This window comes from Rhipicephalus sanguineus, chromosome 3 (genome assembly GCF_013339695.2).
Source record: "Rhipicephalus sanguineus isolate Rsan-2018 chromosome 3, BIME_Rsan_1.4, whole genome shotgun sequence".
Classification (NCBI taxonomy): Eukaryota; Metazoa; Arthropoda; class Arachnida; order Ixodida; family Ixodidae; genus Rhipicephalus; species Rhipicephalus sanguineus.
Genome location: NC_051178.1, coordinates 199858147 through 199879763, shown reverse-complemented (window position 1 = coordinate 199879763; position 21617 = coordinate 199858147). Strand labels below are relative to the sequence as shown.

Below are 21617 nucleotides of genomic sequence, written 5' to 3'. Positions count from 1 at the left end.
TAAGTACACGGACCTCTACCATTTCGCCTCCATCGAAATGCGACCGCCGCGGCCAGGATCGAACCCGCGACCTTCAGGTCAGCAGCCGAGCGCCGTAACCGCTATACCACCGCGGCGGACTGCTCCTAATCTCCGGCGATGGAGCGCACTTCCATATGACGACGCATGTAGTCATCATATGAGTGAAGATGGAACCGTGGTATGGCCAACCACCACACCAAACATGGTATCCTCCACTGCTACTTAGATGCACCCCTACTTGTTAGGTCCAGTTGCTCTAGCTTTCCATTTGTTAAAATACAAATATGGAAATCTGCCGCCAAGTTCACTCATTACACAGCCCCGTTGTATAATCACAATCTTGCATCTCACTATTTACATGTCACGCATATTAGTACTCTTTCCTACACTATGTGAAAAAGAGACACAAAAACAGAATTTTACATCACAGTAGCTCAATTATACTGCTTACACCTTGAGTGTAGTTGAAGAAGCTACTTTTATCAGCACATAACTATACAAATGGACAATTACAGCTAGTACATACAGCTTTACCTCCCTCAGGACAGGCAGTGTGAACAGTATTGCAGCAGTAACAGTATTGCAGCAGCAAGATATTGACAGCGTGAAAAATAAACGAAGGAGGGTACGCAGGCATAACCACGAAGAAATAACAAGGGACAGGCCTGTCCTTCGTTTATTATTTTTTTTGTGTTGTTGACATCTTGAATGAAATACTGACTAGCCCAAACATACAAAATAATACGTAGTAACGTACCAAATGGTGATGCGTCCCAAGGTGTCACCGGTAGCAAGTGATGCCTCAGTGGGGTGGCAGGCAACACAAGTGAACTTCACACCTTTCTTGTGGCCCATGGCTTGAAACCTGTGGCAACAATGTGACAAGCAAGAGTAAGAAATAGCAGCAGCTCAACGTCACACCTACTAACAGATAATCATTTACAGCTCAGACCACTTATAATGTAACCGCTTACAGTGCAGTACCGGCTATAATGCGGTTTTTTCTGACTCCCGTTTACTCTCCCATAGAACTCCATGTATACGCATACCGCTTATTGTGCAGACCCCCGAGATGAAAGACCGATTATAATGCGGCTGCCGGAACATTGTCAGAGATGCGAGGGTGCGAGCGTGCTTCTCAGCGGAGATGCGCCGGCGGGGGAGAGAGCGGCGACGGCATTACAAAGGAGGAGGGGACGCGGAACGAACGAACAAGGAGCGGGGGGGAGAAAAAAAAAGGGATGGCTGTGGGGGACAGCAGCCCGGCGCAGGTGCGTGGTGTGAGGAGGGGGAGCGGTTGGGCGGCCGACGGAGAAGCCTTTGCCCTCTTCGGCCGCTTGACATGCGCGCTTCGTCGTTGCTTCGTCGTAGAGCGCAGATATCGCACGTGCAACCTCGATTCCCCCGCAAGTAACAATGCTTTGAGACGCGATTGAGCTTTCGCCTTTGCCACCAACAGGCGGACTTACAAGGAGGAGAAGGAATAAACTTTTATTGAGACCAGCAATTTGTTTGGCTGGGCCTAGGCCTCCCACGTGGGGACGTCGAGGTCTTGCCTCTCCGCCGCCTCGCGGGCCTGCTGGGTCGCCCAAAGCTGGTCGTCGAAGTGGGAGCTGCGCAGGGCGGCATGCCATCTCGACGAGAGGGTCTCGGTGTTAACGGACGGGTACTGGTGTTTACACTCCCACAGCATATGCGGGAGCGAAGCGACCTGGGTCTTGCATACCTTACAGGTGTGGTTAGGATAAATGTCTGGGTATATCTTGTGGTATCGATGTAGTGACGGGTACGTGTTTGTCTGTAACAGGCGGAGGGTGGTTGCCTGCGCTCTGTTTAGCTTGTGATGAGGGGTGGGGAAGGTTCTTCTTTCAAGGTAAAATGCTTTGGTGATGTCGTTGTAGCTGGTGAGGCGATCGCGTTCCGCGGGTACACCTGCGCTGTCTCCGGCACGGTTGACCAGGCCTCGTGCTACGGAGTGTGCGACCTCGTTAAGGTTGGTGAGGTGCGGATGAACGTCGCCGGCATGTGCTGGAATCCAGACAAGCGTGATTTGGTTATCTGCTGAGTGAGGGGCGTGGTGTAGGATGCGTAATGCTTGCTGTGAGATGCGGCCTTTTATATAGTTGTTGATTGCCGTGCGGGAGTCGCTCACGATGGTGTCGCAGTCTGGGTCGAGGGCGGCCAGGGCGATGGCCACCTCTTCGGCAGTCTCAGCGTTCTGGGTTACGATGCTGGCAGCGTGTCTGAGCGAGCCGCCTTGGGTGGTAGCCGCTGCGAAGCGGTGCCCGTCTTGATATTCAGCTGCATCGACAAAGGTGACGCCTGTGGTGTCGCCGTAAGCTTTGATGAGGGAGGCGGCCTGTGCCTTCCGCCGTTCCTTGTTGTAGCGGACTTACAAGCTTGAAAGACTTTTTCAGGATAGTTGCCGCGGCTGTTCTCCCGATCGCGAACCGAAACTTCGTTTCACGCGTGATGCCCTCGGTAGCTCGCGAGTGCGATCTCTTCTACTCCCGATCTCCGTGTTGCCTAGGGCAAGCTTCTCGCGGTGGCATGCCAAGTTGCAACGCGCACGCTAGGCCTAACGAGCGCTAGCTGCCATGTCGGCGGCCGCGGACTACAGAAGTTGCGGTTTGGTGCCGAGTCAATGAAACATTTTGCAATTGTTGCATTTAGAAGGGGTGACTTACATCTTTTACGAAAACGCGGGCGCGCGTGTGAAACACTCGAGTGGTGGTTTGTGGTCGCCACCGTTTTCGACATCGCGGACGCGCAGTGTGTTACCGCGGCGACTTCCCGTGACGGCGCATTTTTTCCGCGTTCGTTATGTCGGCACCGCAGGTCCGCGGACGCTAACAGTTCAACATTTTCAAATGTAAGCAGATGCAAACTTACGCCCCAGTCGCATGCCGCGATAGTCGGAATCGCGCGCCTGCCTGTTGGTCATGTTTTGTACACGTGCAACCTTTAAAAAATGTTGTTTTGGTTATAGTGCGGTACCGCTTATAGTGCGGACATTCGCGACTCCGGCGACTTACGTTATAAGCGGTCTATGCTGTACATATTAGGAAACTGCGAAATACCTGTTTTACAAGACCAGTACTGAATACTGGCGACCGATTTGCACAAGAGAGTTAATTTACAAATGAGTTCTGCGGAAACCCACAAGGTGGCAGACTGGTTAAGAAATGGATAATTGACAACTATCCGTTTGTAGCACGAAGCCACAAAGAAATCCATACAGATTTCTCCGAAAGGAAAACTTCGAGTTGAAAAATTCATCCTGGTCCAGGGATCAAACCCAGAACTAATGCCTTTCCAGGGCAGCCGCTCTACCAATTGAGCTAACCAGGATGCTAGCAATAAAGACTAGAGTTAAGTTACCGCAACACAACCTGAAAAATTCATTGCTGTTCGCAATAATTTCGGAAGTGGGCAAAAAGTGCTCCCCGCCTCCCATTTAGGACAAAACAAGAAATCATACACAGATGCAGGTTGGGAAGGCAGCCCTGTAGTTCCAACAGAGAGCTTGGCCTTGTAGATGGTGGCGTAGAAACCACCCTCCGAGTTGAATGCGACGGGAGAGGAGCTGCCAAGGGTCACCTTCTCCACTAGCACCTGGCCTTCTCCACCATCACGAGACATACTTTCGAGCTTCCCGTGGCTGGCATCTGTTAAACAGAACACCGAACCTGGATTATTGATGTATTTTCAATAGTATGCCCATATTACTGCACAAAGGAACATAACACACAGACACATCTACGTGTTACACAAGATTATTGCACCAACTGCTTGAAAAGTGTGGGACATGTAGTTTATTGCTTATAAATATATAAACAACAAAAAGGCAAAGGATAAATGCCACACATAAAAGTTTGTATGACAGCTTAAATCCATTTGTGGCTACCGATTTCACATAGGTATGATGAGATTTATGACTGACGATGATGGATGAACATTTACATGGAATTGTTTATAAAGGCTGGATCTGTTACAAGAAAGTCAGCCACACAATTCTCCTTTGGGCAACTTGTTTACTTACTAAGTTGGACAAGAATCAATGCAACAGACAGCATTACGAGGGAGAAAAAATACTGCAGCAAGCCACACAAGGGCTCGTAAAAGCACCACGAATTTTTAGATAATATGAGTGATTGCATAATACTGGGTATACTTTGCAATGAATAAGGAAAACATTACTGGGTAGGAAATAGATGAGAAAAAGGCAAGTTAAAAACTTTTTAATATGAGTTCTTGGGGAAATATTTCTGCCCCATTCGAGTAGTTTGCTAGCAACCATAAGGTAACACCGAGATTCAGCTTCCAGTACCCAATGCAGGACAACATTCTGCATAAAAGAAGCATTGGAGCATGCCACAGATTCAAGCTTACCTGGTTCTTGCCTGAGGACAAACCAGGAGGAAAATGATGGTGGAGCATAGAAGCCTGTCACCTTATACTCCTTCCCATCTCCAACATGAATCGAAACCTCATGTTTCTGTACAGGAGAAGCAACGAGGCAGCATAATTAAGCCTTTCATGTCGAATTCTTTATTTGCTTTGCTCTTTTTGAACAAAATGTGGCACAGACCCCCCACCAACAGCAACACTTGTGAAATATTTACAACATACGTTGCCTCACGTGCAATCATATTATGCTATTTGAAGTAATCTCAATTTCTGGTTAAAGCAGTGAAAATCATGCCAATACAAATGCATTAACTACCTTAAGGATAATGGCCCTAAACGCAGCAGACTACGAAATGTGCGCATGCCCTGTGACTTGAGTACCCAATAGACCTTTCCAGTTACCGCATACATGTCTCATCAAACAACCATATTGTCACGTGGTCCGAATACAGCAAAAGTGATAATAAGAAACGCACATGGCAATATTATCTTGTTAATGAGCCGATGAACGACATAAATAAATAAACACTGCTGTATTGCTCTCTTTATTATATGGCATGGGGTGACTATTCTGACAACAGCTGCTTGCAAGCAGCTTCTGTGTTGTGCAGACATCAGTGTACAAGCGAGATATGCAACTGCATATGACTCAAGTCAGTTTTTCTGAAATTTTATTACACACTCACGATTTCCAGGCAATGGAGAAGAGCATTACCTCATGAATACATTTGAAAGTGCTACAAACAAGCTCATTATACAACGACAGGTCAATAGTATAGAATATATTGTTTATATGGCAACAATTGTATGCCTTCCCTTGTAGTGTCCATGTTTGGGCTATTAAGTTATGAAGCAAAATAAAATACATATAGATTAAACACTGCAAGGGCACAAGTTATTGCTCCCTCTAGCCAGAATTACTTCCCAGAGCCTTGATTGACACCATGAGTAACATTCTTCTCAGTTCTTATCCCCTATCAAGGTGGGAAGTTCCTTTATTGTGACAGCTTGGCTTGCTTATGGGCAAGGGGCATTAGCAGTTCAGCGCAGTCAAAGTGAATGGGTTCACTATCAAAAGCTAAAAAGTCTCCAACCATAATATGTATGATTTTTCAAAGCTGCAAGGCACGCCTAAAACAGGATCAAGAAATGCCACCCGAGTTTTTGTGTTACTCTCAGAAATTCACGATCGCTGGTTTCACTTTGTGTGCTATTTTTCTTTCATATAAAAGGCCACAGTCTTATTTTCAAAAAGCTCAGCAGGCTGTTATGAAAATACTTGCTTTGATCAGTTCTGGCTTCACTGCAAATTAATGACAATCTGGAGAAAGACATCACATGATGTCACACACTTAACATGAAAAGAAAGTTCCACTAGGCAAAGTAGAAATTTACAAGATTGTGAATGCCGCACCTTAAGCACAGAACCATCTGAAGGGTCCCACTTGTACACAACACCATCGTCAGAACAACTCAGCACCTGAAAAATGACAAAATGCATCCACTAAGAGTCTAATACATCTTCAAAATGCCATCCAAAACTTAGCTTTGACCATAACTCTGACAGATTATTTGGAATTCTCCTGATGCAGATACACATGCATGAAAACGAACTGTAATCATCAGCGCCAGTCTTACGTGTGTTAAGGTAGTACAATGAAACATAGAAATAGTTTCTTAACCACAGCATGATGCTCTAATGTGCGGCAGATTATTCTGTCTACAACTAGAATTATTGGTTTTATGCACTTACTATATCCGTTGGTTTTCCCCACAGACAACTAGTAAGATATGGCTTATATCAGGCAATTTTTTAGCGAACAGTGTGTTATTAAAAAAAAACACACACACACACACTCCAGGTGACTGAAACCTTTTCAAAGTATTATGTATTATTTACAAACAAGTTATTGACCAAGCAAAGTATATTAGCCCACTATCGTATATCTCGTAGAGAAGGACCTTAGCTAGAAGCTTAATTAAGGAACTTTCTTTTAGACATTATGTCCTGCGACATTCTTTTTTCTTTGTCAGACTGTAAGGGACCAGAATGCTATTCTACCAGATATTGTATGTACTGTAATGCATATTCTTTCACTAATAAGCATCAAACACAGAGAACAGGAGAAATGGACCAATACTGTTACAAATATGAAAGCAAAAATTCAAAGTGACAACCATCCATGTGTAACACAAAGCTACAAGGACATCCTCACAGATTTCTCAAAAAGAAAGCTTCTTAGTTGACAAAAAATTCATCCTGGTCTGGGAATCGAACCCCCCACCAATGCCTTTCCAGTGTGGTTGCTCTCCTGACTGAGGCAACCAGCATGCCAGCAATTGACAGTGCAAGGACACGAAGCACATGGACACCGAACATTGTAAATATTCCTCGTCTTCTTTTGTGTGCGTTTTTTTTAGCGGAAAACTATGCATTCTGCATTGCAAAGCAGTTCAGCAGAATCACACGCAAGGTCAGTAGAGACCCTTTCCGGAACAGGCAGTGGCACTAGTGGATGTAATGATGCGGACAATATTCCCATGCTTGTCATTTCAACTGTAGCATGGCATCATCAACATGGAAAGAAGCTATTTGTGAAGTGTTTACGTCTTCCTTTGTGCAAAGTTTCTGCTGGTAGATGGATTACCTTCTGGACCACTCACCTGCACAAGGTTTTCCGGGTTCCTTAAAACAGCGACTACTTCAGTGCTGTGTTCGCTAAAAGTGCTAGTACTTTCTCCGGTAGCACAGCTGTAGACTTTTACACCCGTGCCACTTGGAATGAGGAAAAATCTGAAAAGACAGAAATGGGTAGTGCTCATTGGAGGGCAGTACGTTGAATGAATTTCCTGTCACAGCTTTAGTATATTACGGCAATGTGACGGAAAGACACTGAGCATGTGCACTGCACACATTGAGTTGCAAACTAAACACTTTTTATATGTGAAGCCAAAGAAGGGAACACATTTCAATGCAAGTATTAGCAAACAGTTATAAGATAAAGAGTAAACGAGCTGAAGCTTAATAAGAGCTTGTTGCTGGGCGAGTTGGTGAGTACTTAACATCTTGCTTAAGAGCGAGATTAGGTTTTTTGATGTCATGTGTCCTTAGCCTGATAAGTGTTGTTTTGATATGCGCTTGGTACGTCTGCGCATCGCTGTGCTATATATTTCATTGCAACCTTTGCAATAAACCAGTTGTTAGTAGTAGGGGTGTGCGAATATTCGAAATTTCAAATATTTTTCTAATAGCGTTTGCTATTCGATTCAATTCGCACTGGAATTTTGCTATTCGAACTTCCCAAAGACAAATACAGTCAACGTCCGATTGAAAGTGACCCCTTCAGATTTTTAATATGCTTCACCTCATTACACTCTCGTATTGCGGCAAAGCTGCCTTTCAAGCTCCGTTACGGTCGACCTTAGCCAAGACACAGTCAACGTCCGATTGGAAGTGGTCCCTAGATTTTCAATATGCTTCACCTCATCACACCCCGGTATTGTGGCAAAGCTGCCGTTCAAGCTCTGCTACGGTTGCAAATGTATTAACTCAAGAAAACGCAGGTTTCAACATGGAGATGAAAGATGTGGCAGAGATGGGGGCTCAATTAATGCTGTTCTGGACCTGAAATTTGGGCAGGAAGTCCGAAAAATCGGAAGTCGAAGCTTTTTAGCATACAAAATTTCAGATGTTCTTATATATCGACGTCCACAAGGCAGATTTGGAACTCCGGACTTGAAGGGAGCACACCCTTGTCTGCCACATCATTTGGGCTTCCACAGAAGTTGAAAGAGGAGGAGAGGCTGAGGAAATGGCATCTTTGCCTATCACGTGTAAAGTGTTGTCGGCAACACTTTGGTTGCACCAAATCATGTACATAAATAGAATTCGGCCTCTACATTGCCTCATTCTTGATAAGACAACTATGAAACACCAACCCGCCAGTGCTTCATCAACCCAGCGAAAAGAAACATTTTCATGTTGCTATCTCATAAGAATATGCTTAGGAATCCTCTCTAAAATTTTTTTTCTGCAATTTCGCTTCGAAGTATTCGAAAAATATTCTAGAAATATTCGATTCGATTTGCACTCACACTTCAATATTCGAATTCGCCACACCCAAAATTTTGCTATTCGCACAGCTCTACTGCAAATCCTTCATTCGTAGCATGGTACGTAGATATGCAATTGTTCCCCACACTTTTGTTCAGACTCCATGACTACAACAATAACCGCCGGGACAACACTGCAGAGCTAACAATGTGGAACAAAGAAAGGATGCTTTCGTTCCTCCAGTCAGCCACGATTCGGTACGAGACCTACGGAAATGCAGATGCCGCCGCTGCAACACAACATGCCGCGCCACATAACCATAGCAACGCCGTCATTGTGCCCAGTGGATATGGCTGATAAAACGTCATTTCCTCTACATTTTTCTCCCAGAGAGCATTCATTTTTCGGGTCGCTATGCCCATCATGCGGTGCACTACCAGTCGGCATTCGTTTTGCTCTGGCTCGACATTTCTGCCTATCTCATAAGAATATGCTTAGGAATCCTAACATTTTTTTCTGCAATTTCCCTTTGAAGCATTCGAAAAATATTCGATTTGCACTCCCACTTCAATATTCGAATTTGCTTTGCACCCAAAATTTTGCTATTCGCAGAGCTGTAGTTAGTAAAGCTTGTCCTGTCTCTTCTCTCATGTGTTCATTTTTCATAGCGCAAAACTCAAGACGTTAAGCTGAAGCTTGGTACAACGGATAATCTTTTGCTGAAAATACTTGCGCGCTGTGCTCATTTTGTGAAGAGAGAAGTGGCATAGGTGCCGACATCTGCACCATAATTTTGTAGCAATGCCATGCTCCTTGCACTTGGTCAGTGGTCAGATCTATGGTCCGGCCACGCTTTCAACAGGATGGCCGGCATGAGTGGTGATATGACATAAGATGGCCGGCATGATAAGACATAACGCATCACTATAAAATACTGGCCCGGGTGTGAAGCAATATGTTTTTCTCAAATTGAGAGGAAGTCTTGTCAGTGTAATGGTAACCGTTGCACCATGTGCAGAAGTTATGATAGCTTTTATTATTTTTCAATCATCACCAAAGTTACATTTATGTTAAAGTATGCTGAACTGCTAGCTGTTATATATATATATAAGGAAATTGTCATAGGTTCACGCCACTAAACTTGTCAGGCTATTCACATGACTCCATTGCTGGTCAAAGCTTGACATGTTTTTAACAGTGCTGGCTTTTGAAATGGCCGAATGCGTCTATGACAATATTGAAAAATGACTACTGAACAGGTAGCCTTACAGATTAAGCGTATCAATATAGTACCTGTGTAGCACTCTGAAGCACGGTCCAGAAAACACAAAGCAGTTTATTAATAAACTTCTGCCATTGTTCGAACTACCTCTTCATTCTATTAAGCTGGCTCCCCACTACCAATTCATGTCCCAAGTGGTTGTGCGCCAAAAAAAGAAAAGTCTGCCACAGGTGCCCCCCCCCCCCACCCCACCCTGCGGACAAGTGGCCATGGGCACTTGAAAGGAGACCAAACGGAGCTGTTGATAGTGAGCGCCGGCTTGATTCTTTTGATTGTGACTGTGTCTTCACGCCCACTGTGCAGGATTGCGAAATGACGTTCAAAACGTTTGATGACTGGGAAGGGACCGTCATAGCGGGGCTGAAGAGTACGGTGAGGCACGTGAACACGAACAAAAACGAGTGAGGATGTCTGCAGGTTTGAAGGCAGAAAAACGCCATGCTTATTTGTGTGAGCAGAAGTTGGTGATGTGTGCAAGTTTTGCATGAAGATCTGCAGATGCTGGATGAAAGAAGATGGATCCGAAACAGTCTACGTAGGTTCTTGGTGGACGAGGTCACCTGGCAAATGCAGTGTGCAGCCAAAACCATCTCAGCTACAGAGCAGGCAAGTTCTGGTCCGAGTGTAGATCGAAGTCCGAGAAGCACGATGGGGAGGTGTGATACACAAACTTCGGCGTGAGTCTGAGAGGCGAGTGCTTCTTTCAGGTGACGATGTAGTCTCTCTACGATGCCATTACGGTTGTTATTCACCTCAATACCCAAATATGTAAATTCCCTTATAACATGAGTATAAATTTTGTTTTCGTATAATGTTGAATAATCCAGAAAACATTTTTACGGCACCGGTCATTGCAACCAATGGTGCATTAACACTACATTCATATAAAACAACAGTACAGCCCATGTTCAATAACAAAAGGCCAGCAGGAAATATAAAGGTGGACATATTGTCTTTCAAAGCAACCTCAACAACTGCAGTCTTCAACTTGGACAAGAAAACGTCGCAAGATATAGCACATGTTGTGGAAGTTAAGTGGAGATTTGAATACATTTGGCTAGCGGTGGTAGAGCACTGACAGGAACGATCAGCACCACAGCTTGCGTGGTGCGAGTGATTGCCTGCGTTTCTCCATAGTTAAAACGTACTGCCACCGGCAGTGCAGCTAGTTCTCATGATCGAACACACTGTTTTCTTCATTACCAAGGCCAAATGCCTCCCCAATCGAAACCCCACAGTGGCAGCAGTTTCCGTGCAGCAAGCGGGATTTGCTGTGTCGAACATTGTGTCATGTGTTCGGGAAGCGTCGATCAGTCCTTTAAATAGTTTACAGGCGTAAGCAGTTGAGGCGAGATGTAAATGCTTCGTTTACAGCGAAACGTCAGTGCGCTGAAGCATCTGTGCATACAAGTGCACGACTTGAATGCCACAGTGGTTCGGCAACCACTTTAGGAAACGACTAGTCCAATGCAGATGTGACGCATTGCATTTTAGTGCCCTTTGGCAGGAGGCGAAAATACATCTCAGCTAAAAACAATCGGCCATGTTGCAATCGCGGACACCGTAAGCTCATGTGTGCCTGCCGACAGACCACAGGTCAAACTCACTTATCTTTGTCACATCTACAGTTTAGTGAAAACTTTCTGTAACCTTTGACATCCCTATGCTGCACTATCTCTGTCGTTACAATAATGCAGCTGCGTTCACTAATGATCGGGGAAACTTTAACCGGCAGTTGACGCCAACCCACCGTTGTTACGGTCTTGTTTTCCCATTTAGGATGATAGTGTAATGATTCATACTTACTTAGAATTATAGGAGAACGTCCCTTTGTGCTTAACCAAGCTTGCTCCAGTCCTACAGCGAGGAGTTAACTGGCTTTTGTAAGTCATGTTTACGAAGTTTGAGCACAACAGGGCACAAGCATGGTCAACTCGATACACGATGCACGCGGCATGGGAAAAATCGGAAGCGTCGGAAGTGCAGAACACTAGTAGACAGACACTAGAGTGTAGACGGCAGTTGCTTAGCGTAAGAGACGGCGTACTTAGCCGAGATTAGGACCAACACTTTATGAAAAATTGCAAGCTACTAACACTGCAAAAATTTAGCGCTGCTGTCGCTTACTACTACATTTAAAACAGTCAAAATTTACAACTGCCGACTGCAGCGCCATTGTGGCTGTCTACGGTAAACGCGCCAAATAACAAAATTGTATTCACTCTACAAAATTTTTTGTCTTTTAAAAACGGAGGAAGTGCGTAACAGCGTGTTAACTGCTGCCACCAACCAAAGCGCTTAACTAAACAACCATTTGCTTTACTAGTTGTTAGTAACGTGCAATTAAAACGAGTTGAAATAATTTTTGTATTGAAACATCCACTTCAGCAGCAAACATAGCGTGACAAAAAAGTGACGTTGGGAACCACTTTTAAAATATAATATTTTGTTGTGTGCGTCTTGAATTACTCTTTAAATCCACCCAAAATAGCAGCGACTGTGTTAATAAATTTGTTAAAAAACGTCATAAGTTTCATGACAAACGTATTATTCCTCCGGCATCATCATCACTATCATCGTCTGCTTCCCAGCTGCAGCGGAATAAGCGGCGGTGGCGGCTGCTTTGTCGTGAAATGACCATTCATAATTTGTACATATTCAGCCGCAATGGGGCCTTCCTCTACTACGACGAGTGGAAGAGGAGCAAGAACTCGGGCATGTCGAGGGAAGAGGTGAGTGTTACGCGCCATTGTTCCTTCCATTGGCGAAACCTTTGGTCATTCTGTTGCAGGAGGCGAAACTGATGTACGGAATGATATACTCCCTCAAGTCTTTCGTGGCCAAGATTGCCCCAACGGACTGGTGAGGACCGTAAACCTGCGTGACGTTCTTGTTCAGACAGCTTTTTTTTTTTTTCGTCGCAGCAACGACGGCTTCCTGAACTTCAAAACGAACAAGTACAGGCTGAACTTTTACGAGACGCCGTCGGGCCTCAAGTTCATCATGAACACGGACACCAATGCCAGCAACGTGCGAGAGCTTTTGCACGACATCTACCATCAGGTACACGGTGCTCTTGGAGAAACTCTGTACGGTTGCATGTGTCAAGGGAAGCTTTTATCTTGTACAAGTGGCAATCGATCGCCGCATTGTGCGTGTGCGTACGGGAGACGCGCACGTTTATTAATCTCGGAACAGTGGTGCTAACTACAGTAATAGACTGAAAATACTTGCTTGCGCAGGCAAGCAAGTAAATAATATTGTGCCAAAGGCCCTGCCACCCTAGGCTTATTTACTGTCAACGTGGTTTAAACAGCACAAATGGGATGAATGAAGCCAAGTGCTCGGCCGGCTCTACTCATACCAGCCACAAGGCAAAACTTGGAACAAGCAAAGGCCCCTGAAGCAGCATAAAAACTTGCGTCGCTCACTTTTGTTTCCGAAGTTGTTAAGTGTTTTGTGTTTGTCCTTTCACCCGATATGCGCTGCCATACGCTATAATCATCAAACAACTAGCCCAGAAGTACTTGAATACATATTACTAGCGGAACCGAAACAGGGGCAACAAAAGATGCCACAGGAAGACCGCTAGATGTCCCGTGTGCATCTTTTGTCCCTGTTTTAGTTCCGCTAGTAATATATATTCAGATCAAAACCAAATTTCAGCTTTAAGCCACAAGTACATTTTGTTTCCAAAGAGTGCCAACGTGCACAATTATATTTTGCCTAAGCAGTTATTCGAGGGCATGGTTGTTTTAGGAATTCAGGAGTTTTGTCGGCTTTGCTATCTGCTTTCTTGCAATCTCAACAGTTGTGCCAACTCACCTGCTGTTGTGTACCTCGGTATACTTAGCTCTTGACTTCTTTCATCTTCTTCCTATCCAGGTCTACGTGGAGTATGTTGTCAAGAACCCTGAGTGCCAGCTAGGCAAGCCCATCACGAGTGAACTTTTCAAGGAACAGCTGAATGCTTTCATTCTCAAATCGCCACTGTACAAGTGAAAACATGCATTTTATTCACACAAGCCTCCCTCCTATATCTTTGTCTCAATGGAGGCTGGCCCTAGGACGGCTGCGCCTAGCAAACACCTTGATGGTTCCACCAAAGTCCGCACTGATAATCACATAATTGCCCGTAGCGGGACTCTCTGGGGCCGCCGTGGTTTCTTTCTCGTCTAGCTGTTGTAGAACTAGGTCTGGGTTGGGTGCAAACACTGCTGCCGTCACCACAGCATTGTGAGCTGCAAGAGTACATGTAGCACTATTTGTAAGCACATCTTCAAGTCCACCTTATCACAAGTGCCCCTACACTTTAGACCAGATATTTTTAGGTAATCGACAACCTTTCTTTTCTTAGCCTCTCGAATTGTACATGTGAACCAGTTATCTATGAACACTCATTTCTGCTTCATATCTATTCTTTTATTCCTAGAGGTAAAAAATTATCGCTGGTTTCCCTGAGGGACACACACTAAGAGCATTCCTTGACTTATATAATTATAAAACTTGTTTTTCATATACTTCAACAAGTAACAGCATGTATTTACTTGCTTTGAAGAATAACAAACATGGGGAAATGCATGAGTGCAACAGAACAGCTGCTCAAGCATACAATTACAATTTATGATGAATCGAGAAATGTTAAAGCATTAATATGTTGCATTTACTGTTCCTATGTTGAGAAAGCTGCATGGTAAGTGCCAAGTTCTATTTTCTGCTGAACATTGAAATCCAAGTACTCATCAGTTCCAAAGAAAGTGTGCCAATTTCAAATAAAGATCCTATAAAAGGAGCCTTATTTTGCCTTCATGGGACTGTGTGCACAGAGCCATGAGCACGACAGCCGTTGCTTCAGTTCTTTTCAGTAAGAATTCCTTGCATATATAACTACACTCAACAAAACACAGAAAAAAAGTTTCAAGAGCACACCTTATCAGCACAGACAAACATAGTATTGCTCAACAGTGTTCATTTAACCACTCCCCTCTATCTCGAAAATATTCCCTTCATTGTTACCATAACATAATGTAGCATGCAATGTAGTGGAAGATGATGGGGACTACATTAACAGACAGGCAAATGGGGGTAGCTGATGTTCTTGTTGACATTAAGAGGGAGAAAAAAAAGAACCTGCGCAGGCCACATAATGCATAGTACTGGTGATCAGTTGGAGCAATGTAATAGATACCTAGGGATCGAAAATGCAGCCAAAAATGGCAGAGAGGGTGAAGAAATTGGAACATTTGCAGGCACAAACTGGAATCTGCTTGCACAAGACAGGGAAAATTTGAGTTCTTTGGGAAAGGTCCTCATCCTGAAGTGTACATAAAAATAGACTGATGATAATGGCATTACCGTAAGGTTTGAAAGCTAAAAGAACAGGGCATCCTACCACAAACTACAGTCATCGGACTAATCAATACCTTTTATGCTTTCCCAATAAGTGTTCCGGTCCCGCCGTGCTGATGAAAACTTGTAGTCGTGGTAGGTTTTCCAGATGTAGATAAATTGGTTCTCGGAGCCACTGATGACGTACCTCCCATCGTGGCTGCGCACAGTAGCATTTTCACTTGCCTGACCCCTATGTGATGCAGTGGGCCTTACCTGAAGGACCCTTTGATTTGACTACTGAGGTTGACGTATCCCTTGTACTTGCACGAGAGCGACAGGTCCCGCAGATCGTATAGACGAATGCGCGAGTCATTTGAGGTCACAAGAATCTGCAAAACAGTGCACACACAGACACTTCAAGCAGTAATGCATGAATTCAGTTTATAGCTAATTGCAGATTCAATGAAACTGATGAAATATACATTACAAATAGGAGGTACAACAACATTTAGCACAGTGTGGAGCTAAAAGGCCCCTCGATTCATCCCCTGTAATATAGTTACGAGACAAAACCTGCCGTTGAATTCACTTTGTGTAGCCCTTAAATTTGAGCAGCAATTGTTACACTGCTGTATAAACTGCTATAAATTACAAAGTTAACAAACAAAAAGAATGCATTTCTCAGCGTGACATAAGAGATGAAATTTGAAATTGTACTCTATCAGAGCATAGTGCGTGCGCACATTTGTGTGTGTACGTGAGTTGTGTGCAAAGTCAGTGCCTGTATATGTGATATGTGCTTGTAACCTAGATATAAATTTGCTGCTGGTTATAAACTTGCCTTGTCTTCTCCGGGCATGGGCTCAATACCAGTGATCTTGCGGCCCTGAGAATTCTTTCCTCGCGTCGAGCGTACGTGAATCTGGGTGTAGTACTTGAGCTGCTGCACGGAAGAAACCAAGTCAAAAAGCTGTGCCACTACAAAAGATTAGCTTTACCTCCGTATTATAAAAGATGCACCGCCCATCGTAGGAGCCGACCACGGCAAACTTGCCCTTCTGGCAAAAGTTGGCAGCCGTTATAAGCTTGGTCTGGCCGTCCAGCTCGTTCCAGAGGGCAACTTTCTTGTCTGGAATGTTCCAAAGTCTAAGCTTGCCATCGAGGGAACCACTCAAAAAGTAGCGGTCGTCCTGCAAGTGACCACAAGTGAGCGCCGTTTGCACTCTGCACCAGTGTCGGCAACCTTACCCGGGGGTGGAAAGCAATGGCCGTGACAAAGTCAACATGCTGAAAGCAGCACAGGCAGTCGCGACTACTGATGTGCCATAACCTCACAGTCTTGTCCATGGACGATGACAAGATGAAGTTGTTCTGCACACAAACACAAAAAAGGAGGCCTGGCTACTCAGTGCTTCAAGAAAAGGCGGCTGTAAAAATACGATAAAACACTCAATAATATAGGTATTACACAGTAAGAGGTGCTGCCAGTATGTGCACAATAAAGGCATCACGCCTATTGGCTGTGGGAACATGTATTGACAAAGCAAGGTGGAATTGCTAAGCATAGCTTTCTTAAACGTGTATGGGCAATTATAAAAATATTGCAAAAATACTTGTAAGTGCACTTTAGCTCTACCCAGGACTTCTATGATGCTGAATGTTACATAAAGTTGCTTAATGTGTAGGCTGCTAGAAATCTATGCTTAACAGCAGCTACAGTTGGGCATGCATTGACGTACCCGTGACCATGACACGTCCAAAAGGTCGGCTGTGTGTCCCGCATACTTGCAAAAGGAACGGAAAGGTCCTTCTTCCTCTTCTTCTGGTGGTGGATCCGCTGTTTCTGTGCTCTCATTCTTGGTAGCTGCAAGGAACCGCACAATGGACGCCATAGTGTTAACCTTATATACAGCCAAGCTGCACAAGTTGAAGGGACGCTAAAGAAACACATTAAATCGGATAAGAATAATAAAGCATTCTTTTAATACCCTTATTTTGCAATTTTACAGTATTGCTAATTGTCAGAACAAAAATAAAGTCCAAATTTGCTTTTTTTTTTAATTGCCTGCTGGAGCTTCAGCAATGGTGCATCAGTGTGATGTTAATTTCAAAGAACATTTCCTATATTTGTCCTACTGTAGTGCTGCAAATGTACACAGCGTTTCTAAGCCTACTCTTTAAGAGAGCACCTTTCAAATGCAATACAGACCATTACCCTTACGAATGTCACTTAGGCGGTAGTATATGCTGTCAAATTCATGATGTAATAGATAGATGTTGCGGGAACTTAAGGCTTAGTTCCTTAACTTGATTTCTGGCTTAATGAGTTTCCTCTCACAATAAGAGTGCCTTTTTTTGTTTAGTAGAAGAGAAATGTAATAACATAGCTCAACTTAACTGGTGGCAAAGTGTACAGGCTTCGCTTGTAAAAAAAATTCCTCTGGGGCAATAATTGAGGTTGGTAGCAGAATAAAATGAGCTTCCACCACCTGTACTGCCACCATCACCATCTTTCTTGACAAGGGAGTAGGATGGTAAAGCTTAGACAACACTATTACTGGGAGGCCAGACAGCCTCACCAAGGCGCTATTCTGTTTCACACACTACAAACAAGCAAGCAAAATGAAGGGACACTGCTTTCACCGCTTGAGCTCTTAAATAATTTCACTGAAAATATGATTTTTCAAAACATTGCAGACCAACTTTGTTGCACACCCCAATGCCACCGAGTCATCCTATGGCTACTCCACAAACCAGAACACTTCTTTTCTGAACAAGAAGGCATTATACGAAGATGCTGGCCTAAATTTAAAATACTGACTGTTGTTGACAGATGAAACTTTTAGCCTATATATTAGCAGCAGCAGCAGTAGTAAAAACCATTTTCAATATGAAACTATGAAGCGCCATTACCAGCATAAAATTTGTGGTTTTCACCCGCAGAAAGCGATAAAAATTGTTTGCCACCATTTCACATAAACTCTAGCTCTGGTGCCTACATAATGGTTTCTATGAAAACAGTCACACCATGAAACTTACTTTCCTGCCTGTACTTGTTGCGCATGTCATCGAAGAGCTGGAAGGCGCTCTTCAGGACCCAAATGCGCAGGATGGTGTCCTGGCCAGCCGTTGCCTTGCAAGGGAGAGGAGGACAGTGCATTAGATACAGTAACTATAGTAGATATGCTTCACTGAAACTGTGCACACCTAGCCGCTTAGTGAGTAGTGACATATCTGAGTTGCCTTTCTTCTGTATACTCAGCTAAGGTCAAAGCACATTAATAGGGATGGGTGAATAGTGAATTTTTGGTTCGAAGCGAATCCGATGCGAATATTGATTTGGTGGAATAATTTCGAATCGAATAGTTCGAATAGTATTTACCGCATATTATTAAGAAAAATTAGCATTTTTGTCATGACCCTTGCACAATATTTTTAAGGATTGGAACTAGGTATGAGTGAATGTCACTTTTTTTGGTTTGAAATGAAGTGGAAGCAGCCTTGAATAGTATCAAGATTTGAATAGGGTGCAAGTTATAAGTGAACGTTACCATTTAAAAATGACTATACTTAGTGCATATAAGCCCTTATAACACGCTTTTAAACTTAAAAAAATATGTACATTTAACCTTGAAGTGTGGCTTCGCGGCAGTGCAGATTTCCCCTGGATGAACTGTTTCACGGCACAGCAACCAGACTCTGCAGTGAAACCACCTTTACAGGGGTTATGCGCGGTCAAATGTATACATATATTCGTTCATTCGTCGTTCATTTCGAACACTTCGAAATTTCGAATAATCCAAATTCGTATCGAAGCGAATTCAAATACTGTAATATTCGTTCGAATATTCAAAACGCCCGAATATTCGCCCATCCCTACACATTAACAATCTTAGGAAAATACTGGCGGATTTTGGTTATGGTATGTCACTCAGTAGGCGAAGTCTCGCAGCGTTGTAATACCTTGGCTCATTCCTTTCCTGCAAATGGTACGACTGCCAGGTATGAGTGATGCCAGGTGATGCGAGAAGAAATGTGTGCAACACCCTTACTTAGTAGCCGTGCTCCCTAATGACTACCATAATTAAACCTAGCCTTACTGCTACACAATGGCAGATAATTAGGATTTCTCTCATGATGACATGATAATGTCAATGATTTCAGGTCTGTAGCTTCACTATCAAATAAAAGTAAGCTTTTGTTTCTCAACCTCCATGTCCACTGAGTCTTATTTTATGTGTCGGTAAGTTAAAGGGGCCCTGCAACACTTTTCCAAGTAACCATGGAATGGCTTCACTAAAGGAACTTATTGCGTCACGAATCGAATGCCTCAAAAATTTTGAGAATCTTCCCAGTACGAGCGGAGTTACAAAGATTTGTCGCACACTGTAATTGCTTTCTCTCTTCTCTCGCCCCGACGAAAGCGCTGGAAGCTAAGCAGGGGAGGGGGGGTGGCACAGGGGGAGAAGGTACGTCACACACGCCTCCTGACCTTGAGCACATTTTCTTTTTTTCTTCTTCAAATGTGTGGCGTACTTTCAGTGCGATTGCGTGCAGGCGAGTGGCGGCCTCTCGCGGCGGTCGCAGTAACTACCGAGCGCGCCACGTTCAAATCAGCCAATGGCATGGAATCTGCCCGTGATGCCGTAAGCATAATTTTTTGTCGAGAGAAGAGGAAGTGTTTTTTAGCTGACTTTGCGAATTTATTGTAAATCCCAGGCCACGTGCTGCGCTACGATGTTTGGCTCGCGTGTTCTCGGGAGCCTCAAACTACCGATTGGCAGTGTTTTCTGACCATGCTGAAAAAGTGTTGCAGGGCCCCTCTAACAGAATGTGTCAATGTGAAATAAGTACATTGCTGAGGCAAGATAATGCATGCTTAACTTTCCTGCTCAGTTAGCTGTTTATTTTGCTATGCAAAAGTAAGCTATAACATCTGAAACGAGTTGGCTCTGCCGAATAAATGTTCGGACAAGCCCAACGGAATAACTTACCAGCTTGGATCACTCTTCAGTGTCCCTTCACAGAGGCAAAAGTGTGTTATTGTGCAGTGCAAGAAATGATGGAAAGTGACAATACAAGTAGGTGACTGCTGCATTACAGATTAATGATGGTCAAGTATCTTTCTACCTAAGGAATATGCTGATTTAAACATAATAACGAGTTCATACACAAATAACTACATATAGGTCTCCTAAGAAAACAAATTTCACTCAACATTTTATATTACTTAATAATCCTAAGGCCCTGTTAGCAGTGTTAATAATAATAATATACAGAACCTCCTAAGGCCCTCTTAGCAGCATTCATTAGTGTCCTACTAAGAATAGCGTTAGTTAAAAGTCTTGAAACTTATGTGAGTTACAGTCGAACTCAGATATATCGAATCCGAAGGGGATCTCAAAAAAGTTCTGTATACTAGGTATTTCGATATATAAAAAGTTTTATATATCGAAAATATATTGAAGGGAATTTTACAACCCTTCCACATACACAGTAATTCATCATAGATAAGTTCGATATATGTGGGTTTGACTGTATTAAAATGTTAGGCTACAATGGCACCATTAAAGGGAACTGCAGAAATCGTTGACCGGCACGCACATTCCTTGTGCCCTACACCCTCATGTCCGTGCCAAACAGCTATTTAGCATGGTTACCTGACATGCCAGAATTTATATTATAACCAACTAAACAATGATGCAAAAACTCTTTGGCTTATCACTAGGCTTGTGCGAATAGTAAATTTTAGGTTCAAAGCGAATAGTGATGTGGTCGAAGCGAATGTCGAAGCGAATTCGAATAGCTTATATTGCATATAATTAAAAAAATGAGCATATTTGTCAGGACTCAACTAACCAGCACAATATTTTTAAAGTTGAAACAAGGCATATGCATATGTCATTCTTTTTGGTTCAAAGGGAAGTGGAAGCAACTTTGAGTAGTAGCAGGATGTGGCTTTCGGTAGAATGCAAGTGATAGGATGTAAAAATACGTTACATTTTAAAATTTACTATACTTAGAGCATATAAGCCGGTATAACAAGCTTTTAAACTTAAAAAATGATTAATCGATGTGAGGGTAATACAGTAAAACCTCATTAATTCGAACTCGGCTGTTTCGAAATCCCACATAATTAGAAGGATTTCTGCGGCCCCGTATTTTGCAATGTAAATTTGAGTGGATAATTTGAAGCGGCGGTCAGTACCAGCCCGGTTAATTCGAAAACTTTGGGTGCCATGTGCCAATTCCCGATCCCGATTTAGCCGCAAATCCGCAGAAACGATGGCCCTTAGGAGCCACAAGGCAATGCATTGTAGCGATACTAATGAGTAACAAGTTGAGCACTCCAGCCTCGCTGCTGGCAGCGCAAGAAAACAAAAATATGAAGAAGCAGCAGTCTCGTGGTCACGCATAGCGAAAATAACAGCGGAAGCGGAAGAATACGCCATGCAACTCGCGTCGGCGAACTGGTATAAATTCTGTGACTCCCTGGACGGCACCCTGAGTACAGCCAAG

At 43.7% G+C, this 21617-nt stretch overlaps 3 protein-coding genes across 5 annotated transcripts in view; 1 reads left to right on the top strand and 2 right to left on the bottom strand.

The window, feature by feature from the left end:
- The window catches only part of LOC119388072 (WD repeat-containing protein 75), a 29278-nt gene extending 17519 nt beyond the window's left edge, over positions 1-11759 (bottom strand). For both annotated transcript variants that reach the window (XM_037655689.2, XM_037655690.2), the window contains exons 1-6: positions 11574-11759; positions 7096-7225; positions 5846-5911; positions 4414-4519; positions 3503-3689; positions 779-886 (exon numbers count right to left, since the gene is read on the bottom strand). In XM_037655689.2, coding sequence (XP_037511617.1) covers positions 779-886; positions 3503-3689; positions 4414-4519; positions 5846-5911; positions 7096-7225; positions 11574-11659 — 683 coding nt within the window. In that variant the 5' untranslated portion in view covers positions 11660-11759. The remainder of the gene's footprint in view (positions 1-778; positions 887-3502; positions 3690-4413; positions 4520-5845; positions 5912-7095; positions 7226-11573) is intronic.
- A 560-nt stretch (positions 11760-12319) lies between these two features.
- On the top strand, positions 12320-13792 carry LOC119388079 (trafficking protein particle complex subunit 1). Its single transcript, XM_037655705.2, has 4 exons — positions 12320-12499; positions 12559-12629; positions 12692-12830; positions 13653-13792. Exons 1-4 carry the CDS (start codon positions 12401-12403, stop codon positions 13767-13769), a joined length of 426 nt encoding a protein of 141 aa, XP_037511633.1. The 5' UTR covers positions 12320-12400; the 3' UTR covers positions 13770-13792.
- The window catches only part of LOC119388073 (WD repeat-containing protein 44), a 28051-nt gene continuing 20194 nt past the window's right edge, over positions 13761-21617 (bottom strand). Inside the window, exons 11-18 of one of the 2 annotated variants that reach the window (XM_037655693.2) lie at positions 18138-18231; positions 16838-16962; positions 16347-16469; positions 16097-16288; positions 15940-16041; positions 15372-15487; positions 15191-15315; positions 13761-14008 (exon numbers count right to left, since the gene is read on the bottom strand). In XM_037655693.2, the coding sequence (XP_037511621.1) occupies positions 13815-14008; positions 15191-15315; positions 15372-15487; positions 15940-16041; positions 16097-16288; positions 16347-16469; positions 16838-16962; positions 18138-18231 (1071 nt within the window). In that variant the 3' untranslated portion in view covers positions 13761-13814. The remainder of the gene's footprint in view (positions 14009-15190; positions 15316-15371; positions 15488-15939; positions 16042-16096; positions 16289-16346; positions 16470-16837; positions 16963-18137; positions 18232-21617) is intronic. The other variant, XM_049413816.1, reaches the window with a different exon arrangement.